The sequence below is a fragment of the Nanorana parkeri genome, unplaced genomic scaffold (assembly GCF_000935625.1).
Source record: "Nanorana parkeri isolate BGI_ZX_2015 unplaced genomic scaffold, ASM93562v1 scaffold3, whole genome shotgun sequence".
NCBI lineage: Eukaryota > Metazoa > Chordata > Amphibia > Anura > Dicroglossidae > Nanorana > Nanorana parkeri.
Genome location: NW_017306271.1, coordinates 5,971,550 through 5,989,088, shown reverse-complemented (window position 1 = coordinate 5,989,088; position 17,539 = coordinate 5,971,550). Strand labels below are relative to the sequence as shown.

The 17,539-nt window shown below is 40.9% G+C and overlaps 1 protein-coding gene across 1 annotated transcript in view; it reads left to right on the top strand.

Moving 5' to 3' along the window:
• Positions 1-17,539, top strand: part of VWA3A (von Willebrand factor A domain containing 3A) — a gene marked incomplete at its 3' end in the record, with an annotated part of 64,190 nt that overhangs the window by 43,727 nt on the left and 2,924 nt on the right. The window contains exons 24-32 of the mRNA XM_018568819.1: positions 2,265-2,362; positions 7,835-7,987; positions 8,114-8,222; positions 10,697-10,841; positions 11,813-11,957; positions 14,766-14,911; positions 15,200-15,326; positions 17,123-17,220; positions 17,386-17,441. Of these exons, the coding sequence (XP_018424321.1) occupies positions 2,265-2,362; positions 7,835-7,987; positions 8,114-8,222; positions 10,697-10,841; positions 11,813-11,957; positions 14,766-14,911; positions 15,200-15,326; positions 17,123-17,220; positions 17,386-17,441 (1,077 nt within the window). The remainder of the gene's footprint in view (positions 1-2,264; positions 2,363-7,834; positions 7,988-8,113; positions 8,223-10,696; positions 10,842-11,812; positions 11,958-14,765; positions 14,912-15,199; positions 15,327-17,122; positions 17,221-17,385; positions 17,442-17,539) is intronic.

The window sequence follows — 17,539 nt, the reverse complement described above, 5'->3', positions numbered from 1 at the left end:
AAAGCCCGCCCCTGGCCCACCAAAACTCCGCCCCTGTCCGTCGACACTCCACCCCCAACCCGGTCCCCAAACTAGTGTAACAGGCAGCACTCCGTCCATGACAGGTTACACAGCGGGGAGGATTTCCCTGCTGTGTAACCTGTAACAAGCCAATCTGAATGGAGAAAAAGCTTTTTCCTTCATAATACTAGGTGAGGCTTTGCCTCACCTGCCTCCCCTGACCGCACGTCCCTGGAGTGAAGTATAGGTAACTATGTGCATCTGGGAAAGGGGGGACAATAAAATTAACCTGTTGCTTTTGCCCTGTGTAGGTACAACCCATGTTCACTTTAAAAAGGGTTAAGTGCTAGTGGCTCGAATAAAACAAATATACTCACCTGATCCTCTGTCCCACCTGGCTGCTATACCAGTCCCCACAGCCTCTTGTTCCCTGGACTGCAGCAGTCTAAGCCCCACTGACGTCATAACATCTAATCCACGTCTATTCACTTGCATTAAATGTAAGGATGCCGAGGGACATACCACAGCCGGACTGGAGTGGGAGAGAGGGGAGCACTTACTGTAACAGGACTGAGAATTAGGTAAGTATACCTTCTTTATTCCTTCCATTAGACCAAAACGAGCGTTCTTCTTTAAAGATGAACTACAGACAATCAGCTAAATAATACATTTACTATTTTACCAGCCAAAGGATTTGTAATACTTTACAGTCAGCCCTGTGACTTGTATAATTGCCACACTGCACAGCCAGGGTGATTAACATCCCCTACTAATTGGACAAAGGTAGCTGCATTGCTGAACTAGAGAACAATTGTATTCACTCACCTGGCTGTGCAGTGTGGCAGTTGTGTTCATTGGCTGCACAGAATTATACACTATACATATACGTGTCATGTATTCTATCAGAACAATATACATATACTGTTTGTATTTAAATGGAAAGAGAGATTCAGCTTAGTCTGTTTTGGTCACAGGTCTAAAGGCCGTGACACACTGCACGCGAAGCAGCGCGGAGCGGGGGCACACTGCCTTTGCGAGCAGTGTGCCATATAATTTTCTGCTCGGCACCTCAGCTTGCGAGAGCTCGCGGAGCTGAGCGTGCCGGGATGAACAATTTCAACTTCAGCCAATCGGCTCACGCGTATAAACATTGTTACAGACGAGCCGATTGGCTGAAGGTGCTGTCAATCATCTGACTGCACTCAGCTCACACACTGCACGCAAAGCTCCGTGCCGGATAGCTTTGCTTCGCTCTGCACGGCTTCGCGTGCAGTGTGTCACGACCTTTAATCTCTGTTCACACCTAGGTGTTTTGTAGCTCAAAGGGCCAAGCACTACAAAGCTCAAACAGGATTTACATGTAGCAAAACACCTATCTCTGGAAAAAGTACACAAGACTTTTCTGTAGATTTCTGTGTTTATGGCCCCATAGACTTCAATGGGAACACCTGTAAATGTGCAACACAGATGTTTCCTAGCATTCTTGAACCATTTTGTTGCACGTTTTACATACAGGAACCAGTCCTCCTCTCTGCAAAAAACACTGGGGAACAAAATTGATGAGAAGCTAAAAACACCTGAAAAAATCGCTTTGAAAATGTTGAAATGCTCGACAAACACATGACAACGCATGTAAAATGCTCAAAAACAAGAGCCTGAAAAAAGCCTTAAAACCCCGACGCATAGGTGTGAACGTCTATGCACCAGTAGAGCTTAGTTTGAAAACTTTAGTTTTTTGGAACGTTCATTAAATGTTCTAATTGCTAGTGGGGGTCTAACCAACGGTCATTTTCGACCATAGTGATTAGGACAATTGAAGGAACAGGATGGAAAAAATGTTCTTGTTTCTCATCTCAAGGAATGAAATTTTAACTATGAATGTTATTTCCTTTCATGAAAAATCTTACGTATTGTAATGCGCATGTACTAGGCACAAAAGAAACCTGTTTAATATGTCTGGGATTCCATTCCAGTAGCAGGTCTCGGCAAAGTTTCGAAGGGCTTTCAAACAAAACTGGTTAACTGAATGATGACAAGATCAAATTTTCTGACAAATGAATTTTGAACAAACGTTTTAATAAAATTCTTACAGCGTATGGCCAGCTCTATTTTCACGGTCTTTCAAATGAGACATTCTGTACAAAGACTTTTAATTGACAACCCAGTCAGGACTTTACACAAAGTAATACAATCCTGACCATGAAAAAAAAGTTTAAGCAGGAATTTAATTTTAACATGGACCCCATTCTGCCTTTATCCCACAGGGGTGGTGTACAAAGACTATCCAACAACCAAAACCGTGAGGAAATGCATTCCCTTCATTGCACTACCGAAAGATGAAGAATGCTGTTCATCCAAAACAGTAAGACGTAAATTATTTCAAAACTTTTCTTAAAGCGGAATTACAAATCTGGGATTTAAAGAGACAATAAACGTGAACTTTCTTACCCTGAAAGGTTCAGACACCACAAAAGCAGAATCTGGAGAAACAACACAGAAAACATTAGAGCGTTAAACCTTTAAGCCATTGTAACAGGCAGCACTCCGTCCATGACAGGTTACACAGCGGGGAGGATTTCCCTGCTGTGTAACCTGTAACAAGCCAATCTGAATGGAGAAAAAGCTTTTTCCTTCATAATACTAGGTGAGGCTTTGCCTCACCTGCCTCCCCTGACCGCACGTCCCTGGAGTGAAGTATAGGTAACTATGTGCATCTGGGAAAGGGGGGACAATAAAATTAACCTGTTGCTTTTGCCCTGTGTAGGTACAACCCATGTTCACTTTAAAAAGGGTTAAGTGCTAGTGGCTCGAATAAAACAAATATACTCACCTGATCCTCTGTCCCACCTGGCTGCTATACCAGTCCCCACAGCCTCTTGTTCCCTGGACTGCAGCAGTCTAAGCCCCACTGACGTCATAACATCTAATCCACGTCTATTCACTTGCATTAAATGTAAGGATGCCGAGGGACATACCACAGCCGGACTGGAGTGGGAGAGAGGGGAGCACTTACTGTAACAGGACTGAGAATTAGGTAAGTATACCTTCTTTATTCCTTCCATTAGACCAAAACGAGCGTTCTTCTTTAAAGATGAACTACAGACAATCAGCTAAATAATACATTTACTATTTTACCAGCCAAAGGATTTGTAATACTTTACAGTCAGCCCTGTGACTTGTATAATTGCCACACTGCACAGCCAGGGTGATTAACATCCCCTACTAATTGGACAAAGGTAGCTGCATTGCTGAACTAGAGAACAATTGTATTCACTCACCTGGCTGTGCAGTGTGGCAGTTGTGTTCATTGGCTGCACAGAATTATACACTATACATATACGTGTCATGTATTCTATCAGAACAATATACATATACTGTTTGTATTTAAATGGAAAGAGAGATTCAGCTTAGTCTGTTTTGGTCACAGGTCTAAAGGCCGTGACACACTGCACGCGAAGCAGCGCGGAGCGGGGGCACACTGCCTTTGCGAGCAGTGTGCCATATAATTTTCTGCTCGGCACCTCAGCTTGCGAGAGCTCGCGGAGCTGAGCGTGCCGGGATGAACAATTTCAACTTCAGCCAATCGGCTCACGCGTATAAACATTGTTACAGACGAGCCGATTGGCTGAAGGTGCTGTCAATCATCTGACTGCACTCAGCTCACACACTGCACGCAAAGCTCCGTGCCGGATAGCTTTGCTTCGCTCTGCACGGCTTCGCGTGCAGTGTGTCACGACCTTTAATCTCTGTTCACACCTAGGTGTTTTGTAGCTCAAAGGGCCAAGCACTACAAAGCTCAAACAGGATTTACATGTAGCAAAACACCTATCTCTGGAAAAAGTACACAAGACTTTTCTGTAGATTTCTGTGTTTATGGCCCCATAGACTTCAATGGGAACACCTGTAAATGTGCAACACAGATGTTTCCTAGCATTCTTGAACCATTTTGTTGCACGTTTTACATACAGGAACCAGTCCTCCTCTCTGCAAAAAACACTGGGGAACAAAATTGATGAGAAGCTAAAAACACCTGAAAAAATCGCTTTGAAAATGTTGAAATGCTCGACAAACACATGACAACGCATGTAAAATGCTCAAAAACAAGAGCCTGAAAAAAGCCTTAAAACCCCGACGCATAGGTGTGAACGTCTATGCACCAGTAGAGCTTAGTTTGAAAACTTTAGTTTTTTGGAACGTTCATTAAATGTTCTAATTGCTAGTGGGGGTCTAACCAACGGTCATTTTCGACCATAGTGATTAGGACAATTGAAGGAACAGGATGGAAAAAATGTTCTTGTTTCTCATCTCAAGGAATGAAATTTTAACTATGAATGTTATTTCCTTTCATGAAAAATCTTACGTATTGTAATGCGCATGTACTAGGCACAAAAGAAACCTGTTTAATATGTCTGGGATTCCATTCCAGTAGCAGGTCTCGGCAAAGTTTCGAAGGGCTTTCAAACAAAACTGGTTAACTGAATGATGACAAGATCAAATTTTCTGACAAATGAATTTTGAACAAACGTTTTAATAAAATTCTTACAGCGTATGGCCAGCTCTATTTTCACGGTCTTTCAAATGAGACATTCTGTACAAAGACTTTTAATTGACAACCCAGTCAGGACTTTACACAAAGTAATACAATCCTGACCATGAAAAAAAAGTTTAAGCAGGAATTTAATTTTAACATGGACCCCATTCTGCCTTTATCCCACAGGGGTGGTGTACAAAGACTATCCAACAACCAAAACCGTGAGGAAATGCATTCCCTTCATTGCACTACCGAAAGATGAAGAATGCTGTTCATCCAAAACAGTAAGACGTAAATTATTTCAAAACTTTTCTTAAAGCGGAATTACAAATCTGGGATTTAAAGAGACAATAAACGTGAACTTTCTTACCCTGAAAGGTTCAGACACCACAAAAGCAGAATCTGGAGAAACAACACAGAAAACATTAGAGCGTTAAACCTTTAAGCCAGATTTTTTTTTTTTCAAATCCATCTGTATTTGCCAACAGAGTAATAAGAATACTAAGGTCTTGTTCACACCAATAGTGGTGATCAATGTGAGTCACTGCTAGGGCACATAGAACACAATTGTTTTCTATGTGTCCCATTCACACCACAATGCAGGTGTTATGTGTGGTGCAGAAAAATACAGACATGCAACCTTTTTTCTCAGTGCACCACTGCGCCACGCGCTGCACTGCAGTGACCTGAATGGAGTGTACGCTTTGCATATATAATAAAGTTAAAAAAAGAAAAACAGTGTGATGCGCTAAAACAGCGCATCACACCGCCCCTCACTGGACCTCTTTCAGCACACTAGCCTGCACATTACATTTAGCCTTGACATGTGCAGGCTAGTGTGAATGTGCCCTAAAAAAGCAATATTCATGTCTGATGTCCAAAATCACAGTTCCTTAATGGCACCCCAATGCACAGCTACAGTAGGTGGCAACACACCTGGGCTACAGTGCACTATAACACACACAGAACCCGTTCTGGGTGCTGCAGGGATGCTTTTTTTCCCATTGCCATGCATTGGCAGTTTATTCACAAAGCTTACTCCAGGCAAAAAACTAAATATACAAATATATATGATTTAACTGTCAAAAGAATTTGTATTTCTGTCTATGCAATCTTGAGACTTACACAGGTCTGCCCCACAACACAACCATGTCTAGTAGGGGAGCGGACCTGATCTCTGCTGCAGTTTCACTTATCATTTACAGGTCCCCTTGCCAACTCCCACCCTGTGACTGGACAGTAAAAGGAGAAGCAGTGCACTGATGAGCTCATCTGTCTGTCACTCTGTTTGCTCCCCCTATTAGCATGCTCCTTGTACTGCAACACATGCAATTGGTTCATTGTGCTGCTACTTCTCCCATCTCTGGGCTCTTGTATACAGACTGTTGAGTAGACTGCAAAAGGCTAATGCCAGGTAAAATTTTTGTACGTACGCTACTTTCATAAAAAAATAAATAATGTATTATTAATTACAGAGCTGTATTATTTTTACCTTTCCTATTTGCTTGGAGTTCCGCTTTAATGAAATGTCTGCCTTAACGCAATGCAATGTGTGAAATACCGCATATTAACACACATGCGGTAATGCTTTGCAACAGAATGTAGAAGTGTGATCTCTAAGGTTCACATTTATTAACATTCCAAGTGGTTCTAAAGGTGACACAGTTCCCAGGACAGGGGATACCCCTACTACACCCTAAAAACTGGGAGGTTCAAGGTGGGACTTGGGGAGAAAATACCTTTAAAAATGAGGATACAATAATATAACTGTCTTCCCGCCTAACTGTACAGAGCAGTGGGCAATTTAGGGGTAAAGATTGTCAAGTTTCTTCATTTTATAAAGCTTTAGCTGTTTAATACATTCTATATAAGTAACATATCCAAATACAATTATCACTGTTGGATATTATAGTTTCAAGGTAGTTCCTTATCACACAAAGAAGGATTAATGGCCTGTCAGTTCTCTCACAATGAATACAATGATCTCTGTTGGATATCATAGTTTCAAGGTAGGTTCCCTGTCAGACAAAGAAGGATTGTTGGCCTGTCGGTTCTCTCTAGAATTCACAATTAATACAATTATCTCTGTTGGAAATTATAATTTCAAGGTAGGTTCCTAATCAGACAAAGAAGAAATGTTGGCCTGTCAGTTCTCTATAGAATTTACAATTGTCTCACAACTGGATGTAAATTTCTTTAGTAGAGGAATCAAGTTTTTTCCGTAGTTGTTTCCCATAGCTTTTTTTTTTTCTTTCCTGCTAATCAGTGCTGTCCAGGACAAGTGCCTATGGAGTAGACACAACTGGCAATTATCCCAGACGGCACTGTAAACATTCAGATGACGGATGGACATGGACAGTTCTCTTTCCACCAGCAGCAAATGGTGATAAACCAATCACATAATTGCTAAAACTACACACTGCCATGACCCATCACACAGGTCTCCCCAGCTCAGACAATAACATATGTTCTATCAAATAAAATAAATTATTTGGTGCACAGATGTTCCAGAGCTTGGAGAAAGCAAGCAATGGTCAATATCCCACAAGAGTTAACCCAGACACTGCCATATTGTAGACAAGTAACATCCTTTACTACTATATACAGTAGTGATAACCTTCACAATGTACAGTCCAATATTTGTATTTGATTTAAGTGCTTTGTGCAGCTCTTGTGGTAGTTAAGCCATGTAGATATTCACATCCAAGTGACAGCAAGCACTTGAGCTTGGAGAGCTTTTCCAGCTGTTGAAAAAAAGCCTGCAGACACAAATCCTACACATGTCCTTGCTATGGAAGGAAAGCATCAAACCTTTTAACCTGTACTGTATATGCCATTTACATTTGTCTTCCCGAATCAATGAGATAATCGCTGTTTGTGAGTGTTAGAAGTGACTTGTTATCCAACCTGTTGGAAATTCTTTGTGTAATCAGGTAGCAATTGCTATTTCCTATGGGGACAAGGTAATGAATCTGTCACTACACGTGTGACATTCATTCATCAACTAAAGCAGGGAGATCATGTTGTTGGGTACATAGCACTAAAGATGGGAAGATGTCTAGCTGCTAGCAGTTCTCAGTGAGACATCTCTCTGCCTGTGGCCAGTCTTGAATAGTGATGCACATACTTCTCAGGAAAGCTGCGTATGAGTCCACATACAGTATAATAGCTTTAAGATTGTTACCTTAGGCTTGAATGTAATTGGTAGTGGTCACTGAAGATATTCTGTAGTTAAATGTATATTATATTGTCAAAATTCTCTTTAATATTGATGGATTGTTATTGTATGTTGTTTCCTTAAAGTGGCTGAAAAAGTATGGTGTGAAGAAACTAAAGTTAGAGCTCACCAAGTTGCTGTCTGGTCCAGACTGCGCACACCAGAAAAAGTTGGTGCCGGCATTACATAAACAAGTTTCTGCAAAATACTGCACTATTTTCCCAAGTGTGGAAGTCAATGTAAGTATATTTTTTTTCTTCTAGAACATTGTGATATATTATTTATATTGTAGGTGACTAAAAATAATATTTGCATATGTACAATTTACCTGAATTTGAAAGGCTCCTGCTTGTTGTCATTTACAGGGAGTGGTGAAACACCTTCAATTTCAGCCCAGGGAGCTAGAGGAATATATTGAGCAACTGGAGAAGGTTTTGAAACGCTATATTCGGCGACTGCAATGGCTTCTATCTGGTGATTTCTTTTTTTTTAAATTTAATTTTAAGCAGATGATTTCAGTATAGTGAAAACCTTTTTAGTAGTAAATGATTAAAATCCTTGTCAGGCTTTTTGCCATCCTAAGATTTAACATTTTAAGATTTAATAACACCACTAAATACTAATTATTTTCTATTATGGCAAAAAGAAATGACAGAGGTTCTATCCCTCAACTCTTGTACAAAAAATGTTTTTACAGGTCAACTGTGCCTTTGTACAGTTTGCCTATGTTCCCCACATCGCCCTGAGTGAATCCCTGTAGGTGATATACTTACCTTTAGCCCCGATTCAGTGATCTTCACTGTGCAGCCCTTCTTCTTGGTTCATACACTGCTCATACTGCACAATCGTGGTGCAACCCCATCCATTCCTATAGGGAAACGATACTCATAGCAGCCTTAAGCGGTTGGAGTACAGCTTTCCTGAAGAATTGAATGGGGCCATGGCACACATGTGCCTTACAAACCAGCTATTTTTAGGAGACAATCCGTGTAGTTTTGAGCAGGAGTGCACCGTGAAGATTGCTCGATTGGGGCTGAAGGTATTTCACATAAGGAGCAGCATTCATTGTGGTGGAGGGTACTTATTATAGGACAACTATACAGTTACAGTTGTTCTTTAAGGTAAACACTTCCATGACAACTTAAAATATGTGCTCACTGAAAACACAGTTACACTTACCCTTTAGAACTCCTAATTTTAATGTGTCCCTATTTGGAGTATGTCCATTTTCCCTGACCAAAGTCATTGGACAGGTAGTGGGGGGATATACTCTCCAATGGGGACAGAAGCATAGAAAAAAGAATTGTTCTACAACTACCGTATATACTCGAGTATAAGCCTGCCCGAATATAAGCCGAGGGTGGGAAATGAGGCAGCTAATGGTAGATAGATACCAATAAAATTACATTAATATTTATTTAAAAGAAAAATAACCTAGCTCTGTAAGTGGAAAAGGGGGTACAGGGCTACATACAGATCATTTAATACATTCATGTTAGTATCATTGTAAATGTATTGTTGCAGGCACTCTATATGTACATGTACTATATACTACATATAGAGTGCACTGAACAATAGATTTACAATTATCCTCTGCTAATATGAATGGGTTAAATGATCCATAGTACAGGGCTACATATCATGTACTACGGATCATTTAACCCATTCATATTAGCAGAGGATAATTGTAAATCTATTGTTCAGTGCACTCTATATGTAGTATATAGTACATGTACATATAGAGTGCCTGCAACAATACATTTACAATGATCCTCTGCTAACATGAATGGGTTAAATGATCCATAGTACAGGGCTACATATCATGTACTACGGATCATTTAACCCATTCATATTAGCAGAGGATAATTGTAAATCTATTGTTCAGTGCACTCTATATGTAGTATATAGTACATGTACATATAGAGTGCCTGCAACAATACATTTACAATGATCCTCTGCTAACATGAATGGGTTAAATGATCCATAGTACAGGGCTACATATCATGTACTACGGATCATTTAACCCATTCATATTAGCAGAGGATAATTGTAAATCTATTGTTCAGTGCACTCTATATGTAGTATATAGTACATGTACATATAGAGTGCCTGCAACAATACATTTACAATGATCCTCTGCTAACATGAATGGGTTAAATGATCCATAGTACAGGGCTACATATCATGTACTACGGATCATTTAACCCATTCATATTAGCAGAGGATAATTGTAAATCTATTGTTCAGTGCACTCTATATGTAGTATATAGTACATGTACATATAGAGTGCCTGCAACAATACATTTACAATGATCCTCTGCTAACATGAATGGGTTAAATGATCCATAGTACAGGGCTACATATCATGTACTACGGATCATTTAACCCATTCATATTAGCAGAGGATAATTGTAAATCTATTGTTCAGTGCACTCTATATGTAGTATATAGTACATGTACATATAGAGTGCCTGCAACAATACATTTACAATGATACTAACATGAATGTATTAAATGATCTGTATGTAGCCCTGTACCCCCTTTTCCACTTACAGAGCTAGGTTATTTTTCTTTTAAATAAATATTAATGTAATTTTATTGGTATCTATCTACCATTAGCTGCCTCATTTCCCACCCTCGGCTTATATTCGGGACGGCTTATACTCGAGTATATACGGTACCTCTTGCTCTACTCTCTTCAAAAACTACTTTAAAATTTTGCTCAATGATTGTTATTGTTAACAAATAGCAGTCCCACTATGCTTTGTTCTGTATGTTGTTAATAATCTTAGGAATAAATATGTTTTTGTACTAATAAAGCTCCCGCATAAGTATGTTTTTTCTGATACCAGTATACATGATTTTCCTTTACTTATTGACACATTTAATCCTGCCTGAGATTGCTTGGCCTGTTGAACTGGACTTTTAATCTATGCTGTATGTTGCAGGCAGTCGCCAGCTTTTTGGTGTGGTACTGGAAAGTAAAGTGTGTATAATAATTGATTCATCCAGCTCCATGGCTCCCTTTCTGGAGGAGTTGCAGAAGGGGTTGATTTCACTGCTGTGGGAACAACTAAGGGCTAGAAACATATGGTATGTGGAAAGTTATTGTGATTATGTGTAAAAAGCCATAATTCTGCTCTCTGTTTACTAGTTGTAAATATTATACCTTCTAACTTCAGCTGTTAGATAATGACCTTTTCATCTGTCTTCCTAACCTGAAGGTGTTTGCAAGATACTGTCCAATTGTGGACATCTAGTCTTGTCTGACCAAATAGCAGGGCTGATGTAAAAATCTGAAATAATGTCCATAACAGCCAGTCAGCTCCTTCCTTTCCTCTTCTACCCTGCTCTAAATAATCCGAGCTTATTGGTTGCTATGGGCAATCATGACTCTTCCATCTCTGGGATGGGTCTACTTTAGTCAGGATCTTACATGTATGAATCACAAGCACATTCTTGTGTCAAGCATAAATTTCCCTTTCTACTTTTTTTTTTAACGATGACTTGATCATGATCACAAATTTAGACATGTAAATTGGATGTATCGATGGGTAGATCTAAACATGTTCCGTTCCATGTTTATTTTGGACAAACCAAAGACCATATGTCACACTGAAACACTTTTATGAACTAGGGGTTCTCACCTTCTTTTTGTCCCTCACACCTATTGTAGGGACTTGCTTGCACAACTTTTTTGTGCCTGCCATGAAATAGGGAATGTTGACAACATTTCTAGGAAGGAGCTGGGAAACTGACATTCAAGAACTTCATAGTGATATTTCTCAAGTGTAGCACCCATTTGCTGCTTTAACTGAACAGTTTATGTACATGACCACTTACTGTAAGTCATCCTCTTTTATCGCCAGTATCTATGGATTGGAGCCCATAGAAATAGAGGCTTCTGTTCTAGATAATGAATCTGGAGCCTGAGCTTTTATTAATACCCTACATATTGAAAATAGATAACCCTAGTGGTACATTTACCAGACCTTTAGAAGCAGTAACCTAAAAAATTAGAGACATGTCTATTCACTGTGTTCTGTGATCTGTCTCATGTACAGGGTTAATATGATCAGCTTTGCAGAGAACATTGAACCATGGCAGGAGTGTTTGGTTGAGGCCACTGATGAAGCATGCCAGGATGCTGTACAATGGTTGTCCAGGCTGCAGCCTCGTGGGGACTCCTGTATTGTCCATGCTCTGGAGGTAACTGGACTATGAACTACATTTTAAGCTTTGCATTACCCACTACTATTGTTGGTATAGTATAGATTTTATTGCATTTTCTTTTGCTATTATTGCTTTAAGTCCAAATACTGCCAATATTTTTTATTGCTCTTTTTGTCCTACTGGAAAGATTTTCTATCACTTTCTGTCGGGATACATTTTGGTAGGATGAGTTAGATCTTCAGACATTTTTTGATTGCTGTCCGTGTTTTCCTTCCTAGTGACTACTGCACTCCTTATTTCACGCATAGGCATCACATGGAGTAAAATTTCCCAAATAGGGTCACAGACAGACCTGATATAAATATTAGGTCTTCCCCTCTCTATCCAAATCTAAACAAATATGCTGAGGATGAAGTTGGGCTTGAAAAACATTAGCAAAGTTTATTCTATTCTGTTATTCATATGTAAAATATGAAGCACTTTTTTTTCTGTTAACTTCCAATAGTAACTCATATAGGACCAGTTAGTCTAAAATACAGGTTACCTTATGTAAAAAAGAATATCAATAAAATAAGAATGGAAAAGAGCTGTTAAAAATATATAAATATATTTTAACAGTGTCATCTGTTTTCCTTCATCAGTCATTTAGGCTAAAATAAGCTTTTCTTAGGTTGCTCACATTAAATAGGCTTGCTCACTCATATTCATACCCATTAGTAGAGCCCAAGGCAGCTACCTCACAACCCTGGCTATAAGATCCACAACACAGTCATGGATGACTTGCAGCTGGGGAACCATTAGGCTAGATGAGAACTTTGTCTCTTAGTACCCTTAGAGCAGTGGTTCTCAACCTTTCTAGGGCCGGGACCCCTTGGTAACATTTGCCAAGTTGTGGTGACCCCCAACCGTAAAATTTAGGGATGCACCAATACTAGTATCTGTGTGGGCTCTCAGGAGGCTATGCAGGCTTTCAGGTGGCTAGTGGGACTCTCTGGTGGCATCCAGTGCGGCCCCTGTGGTGCCCAGTGTAGGCTCTCTGGTGCCCAGTGCGGGATCTGTGGTGATCAAGCACTCGCCTCCCCTCTCTCCTGCCTGCTCCCCTCTCTCTGATCCTCTCCGGCCGCTGCTGCTGCAGCGCTATCTAGGAGAACTGACACTGCTGCGCTAGGAGGAGGCTGAGGAGCCTCTTACCTAGAGCAGCACAAGGCATGTAGGGACCCCCTCAACTGTGGGTTGTGACCCACTTTTGGGTCACGACCCACAGGTTGAGAACCACTGCCTTAGAGAAAACTTTCAGAGAAATCATTCTAAAGCTTGCTATACGCTTTTGTTTCGTTCAGCCCCAGAACGATCAGCAGAAATGTATGGCCAGCTATAGGTTTATTGTTACTGTCATTACAGAAATATCTAGGTTGCCATTGTTTATGTCTCTGTCTAAAGTATTAGTTGTCTGGCTCAGCTGGCTGCCATGCCTGACTACTGAAGTCAGAAGATCAGCTTGACAGCCAGGTATTAGCATTTTTTAGAAAATGTCACTACTAGCAGTGTCTGAATTTTTCTCAGCATAAGTTCCCTTTAATACCAAATTATATTAAAAAAATCTCATGAGCAACGCCTAACCAAATTACACATAACAGGGAACAATAATGACTACTGTTAAGAGGTAAAAGTGTAGACCAGATGTTCCTACTAGCTCGGAAGTAAATTTTAACAGAATAAAAACCATCCTCTGACTGGTTGGCACAGGTAATATATTCTATTCACAGTTATTATTATTATAATACAGGATTTATATAGCGCCAATAGTTTGCACAGCGCTTTACAATATAAGGAAAACATTACAGTCACAATACAATTTACTTACAGTTACACGTGGAAGTCTTTTTAGAGTTATCTACATATTAATACCACCACCTCCTTCTGGCAGGCAGATCTATGGAAATCTGATGTCCTTTATCTGTGCCTGTTTCGTAGTTACTCAATCCTCTCACTGGACGGTTGCCACTACTATCCAGTCATTGAAGTCCTCCTGTTATATCTTCCTAATTTGTCTGAGTGCTGGAGTCTTGACAGGATATTATAGTTTTAAAGGCAGAACAGTACCATCGCAATGCAGGGGTCGCAGGGGTCTGCTACTTATTGGAGGGGTTTACAACAAACAACCTAAAATCTGAAGTACAACTTTAAGTTGAATTTATTCATTTTCAATATTAATTTGCTCTAGTAAATGTCCGCTATGTCTGGTCAAAACATATGTTAACATGTAAAATCTTAATTTCAGTTATACATTCATACAAGAATCATTAAATGCATTTTTAAAATATTGTAAGTATAATAGTAAAGTAGAATCACTGTTTATGTTAACTAATTAAATCAGTGAGGGAGGGAATGTACTGTTGGCATTTTCTTTTTACATTAGACTTTATTGCATGGAATAGTGCCTTAAAGAAGGGTAAGTGCACAGACAACATTTAAACAAAGTGGTGAGTCTCATTTATAGGTGGAGGGGATGTGACACAAGAAGCTGCGGCACTTCACACTTTGAACGGTGGTGTCACCCCCTTAGTTTATATTGTAGCAACCAGTATGATAATCACTTGGAGCCATTTTCCTTGAATTCTCCTCTAGGGGGGCAAACATAGAGGAGAATTCAAGCAATGAAGCCTGTTTTGGCTCGCGTTCTATTCTGTTAAGTTGTAGATTCAGATTTCGGTTGCCCAGATTTTAGGTCAGTATTGCAATGCATGTAGCCTTTAAAGGGAAACAATGACCATATAATTTATAGGGTAGAACTTTAACTGCTAACACTTATTAAATAATATCTTATCTTTTGTGTGATTTCAGAAGAGTTTTTCTTACCTGGATGTACAAGGCGTTTACCTACTGACGGATGGAAAGCCGGATAGCAGCTATAACCTTCTAATGGCTGAGCAACTTCTTGGGTCACATGGTGTCAAAGTGCACACTGTGTCATTTAACACTTCAGAAAGGTACTGTATGTAGGTGTTACATATTATCAATGTAATCCATAGATAATAACGGAAAAACGCTTACAATATTTCTTAACGTTGCTATGTGTAATTAAATATAATCCTTGAAGGATCCATTATCAACACATTCTTTGTAGGCTGACAGAGTTAGTGTCTACTTTGGCAGCTGAATTGAAGAAATGTGTGTCAATTTTGAATTTGTAAGTTAAAAGAGCACCCAGTTTATTTGCTTCATACTATTTGTTTATTTATAAACCAAGTATAATATAATTTCTGAACTCTATTTAGAGCAGGCAATGAATTCCTAAAGAAGCTGGCACGTCTATCGGGCGGGAGATTCCATTCACCTCATGCACATATGGATGGCCATTTTGTTGCACACAGAATGCTAACTGAGGGGTTCACAGATGAAGATGTATGTACTGTTATTCCCAGTCATTTATGTATATGCAAGTTCAGGTGGGCTATGCAAGGTCTATGGTGGGCTGTGCGGGCTCTGTGGTGGGCTCTACACATTCACAGCTGGGCTATGCAGGGATTATGGTGGGCTCTGCAAGGTCTCAGGTGGGCTATGCAGGGTCTATGGTGGGCTGTGTCGGGTCTAAGGTGGGCTCTGCAAGGTCTCATGTGGGCTGTGTAGGGTCTCAGTTGGGCAATGCGGGGGCTATGGTGGGCTGTTCGGGGTCTGTGGTGGTCAACACAAGGTCTCAGACTTGCTATGCTGGGTCTGTGGTGGGCTCTACAAGGTCTCGGGGGGTGCTCTGCGGGGTCTATGGTGGGCTCTGCAAGGTCTCAGGTAGGCTATGCGGGGTCTCAGGTGGGCTGGGTGGGATCTCTGGTGCGCACTGCAAGGTCTGAGGTGGGATATGCAGGCTCTGTAGTGGGCTATGGCGGGCTGTGAGGGGTCTGTGGTGGGGATTACAGGGTCTCAGGGGGGCTGTGCAGGATCTATGGTGGGCTCTGCAAGATCTATAGTGTGCTCTACGTAGTCTCAGGTGGGCTCTGTGGAGTCTCAGGTGGGCTCTGTGTGGGTCTATGATGTGCTCTGCAGGGTCTCAGGCTGAGACCCTGCAGAGCCCACAAGAGATCCTTCACAACCCACCTGAGACCACGCAGAGCCCACCTGAGACCCCAGATTCCCTGCTACGCTACTAACGCAACCTGTCAGAAGCTGGATACAGCGTGCGCACTGTATGCAGCAACTGACAGGCCACTCAAAATGTCTTAAACAGAATAGGGTAGGGGCAAATTTAAATTGGGGGGTGCCAAAGTTTTGTCTTGCCTAGGGCAGCACAAAACCTAAATACAACACTGCTCCTTCCTTCTCTCATCCTCGCCTGTCATCCACTCCCAGCACTGCCTACCTGCTCCTCAAGCTCCACATGTGACAGACAGCAACATTTTAAAAGGGGCACTCTGATGGGAATAATTACTTATTAGTTGTCCCCCTCAGAGTGTCTGCCATCTTTAGCTGCTGCCATCTGAGTGCTCCCTTATATTAAATACAAAAATAATGGGCACTCTGGTGGTGATAGCCAATGTAAGGGGGCATGCTGATGGGGATAACTAATATTATTACATTTCTTGTCCCCATCAGAGTGCCCCCTTATAAGGAGGCACTCTAATGGGGACAACTGATGTATGGGGGCTCTCTGATGGGGGCATCTAATGTGAGGGGGCACTCGGATGGCCGGCCAACTAATGTAAGGAAGCACTCTGAAGGGGACACCTAATCCAAGGGAGCTCACTGAAGGGGCCAACTGATGTAAGGGGGCACTCTAATGGGGACAACTGATGTAAGGGGGCAATCTGATGGGGACAACTGATGTAAGGGGGCAATCTGATGGACGCTGCACTTTTTTTCAGTGAAGTCAGCCACAATGTGGTACAACTGCATCACACTGCGCTTTACCTATAGAACTTAATGAAATGTCACAAATTGTTTTTAAAAGTGCAATGCGTCGGGATTGATGCATTAGTACTGTGTCTGGCAAAACACAAGCAGTGTTGACCGTTCTGTCCGGACCGCGATTCTGACCTCGGCTCGATTAAAATTTTGCTCACCAGACCTATTTGAATTTAACTTCCCCACCCCTGGTCTAAAGTATTAATGCCTTATGACATTATTTAAAGGCTAGTGCAAATATGTTTATTGCTGAAATAAATGTTGTTTGGCAGTAAAACTTTTTTCTCTGATTGATTACCACACAGGATCCTGTTCTTCCGATATTTGAAGGTGATGATCTAAAAAGACTTGCTAAAGAAATAGACAAAGCTCGCCAGTTCATCACCCAAGCCAGATCATTCCGGTATGTGCTTTCTCATTTTATTTTGAAATCCTAGTTTAACCTCATCCCATCTTCTATCCTGACCCGAGTGAAATCTGTGTTGTATTTCCATTACTTTAAATCTTTATCAATCTGTCCCTTCAACATGCTGAGCAGAAATGCAAACAATGACTTCTCTAACATTAGGTCTCTCGTGCTGGAAAAACAAAAGTTTATCTCCAAAGATGTATCTGTGGAAGGAAGTGTGAAAGGTAGTGACCTCTCAGGTAAGCTGGAAAGCACGTTTCTGTGAACTATTAAAGTGGACCTAAACTCAGAACTCTTGTCCTCTGTAAAGTCC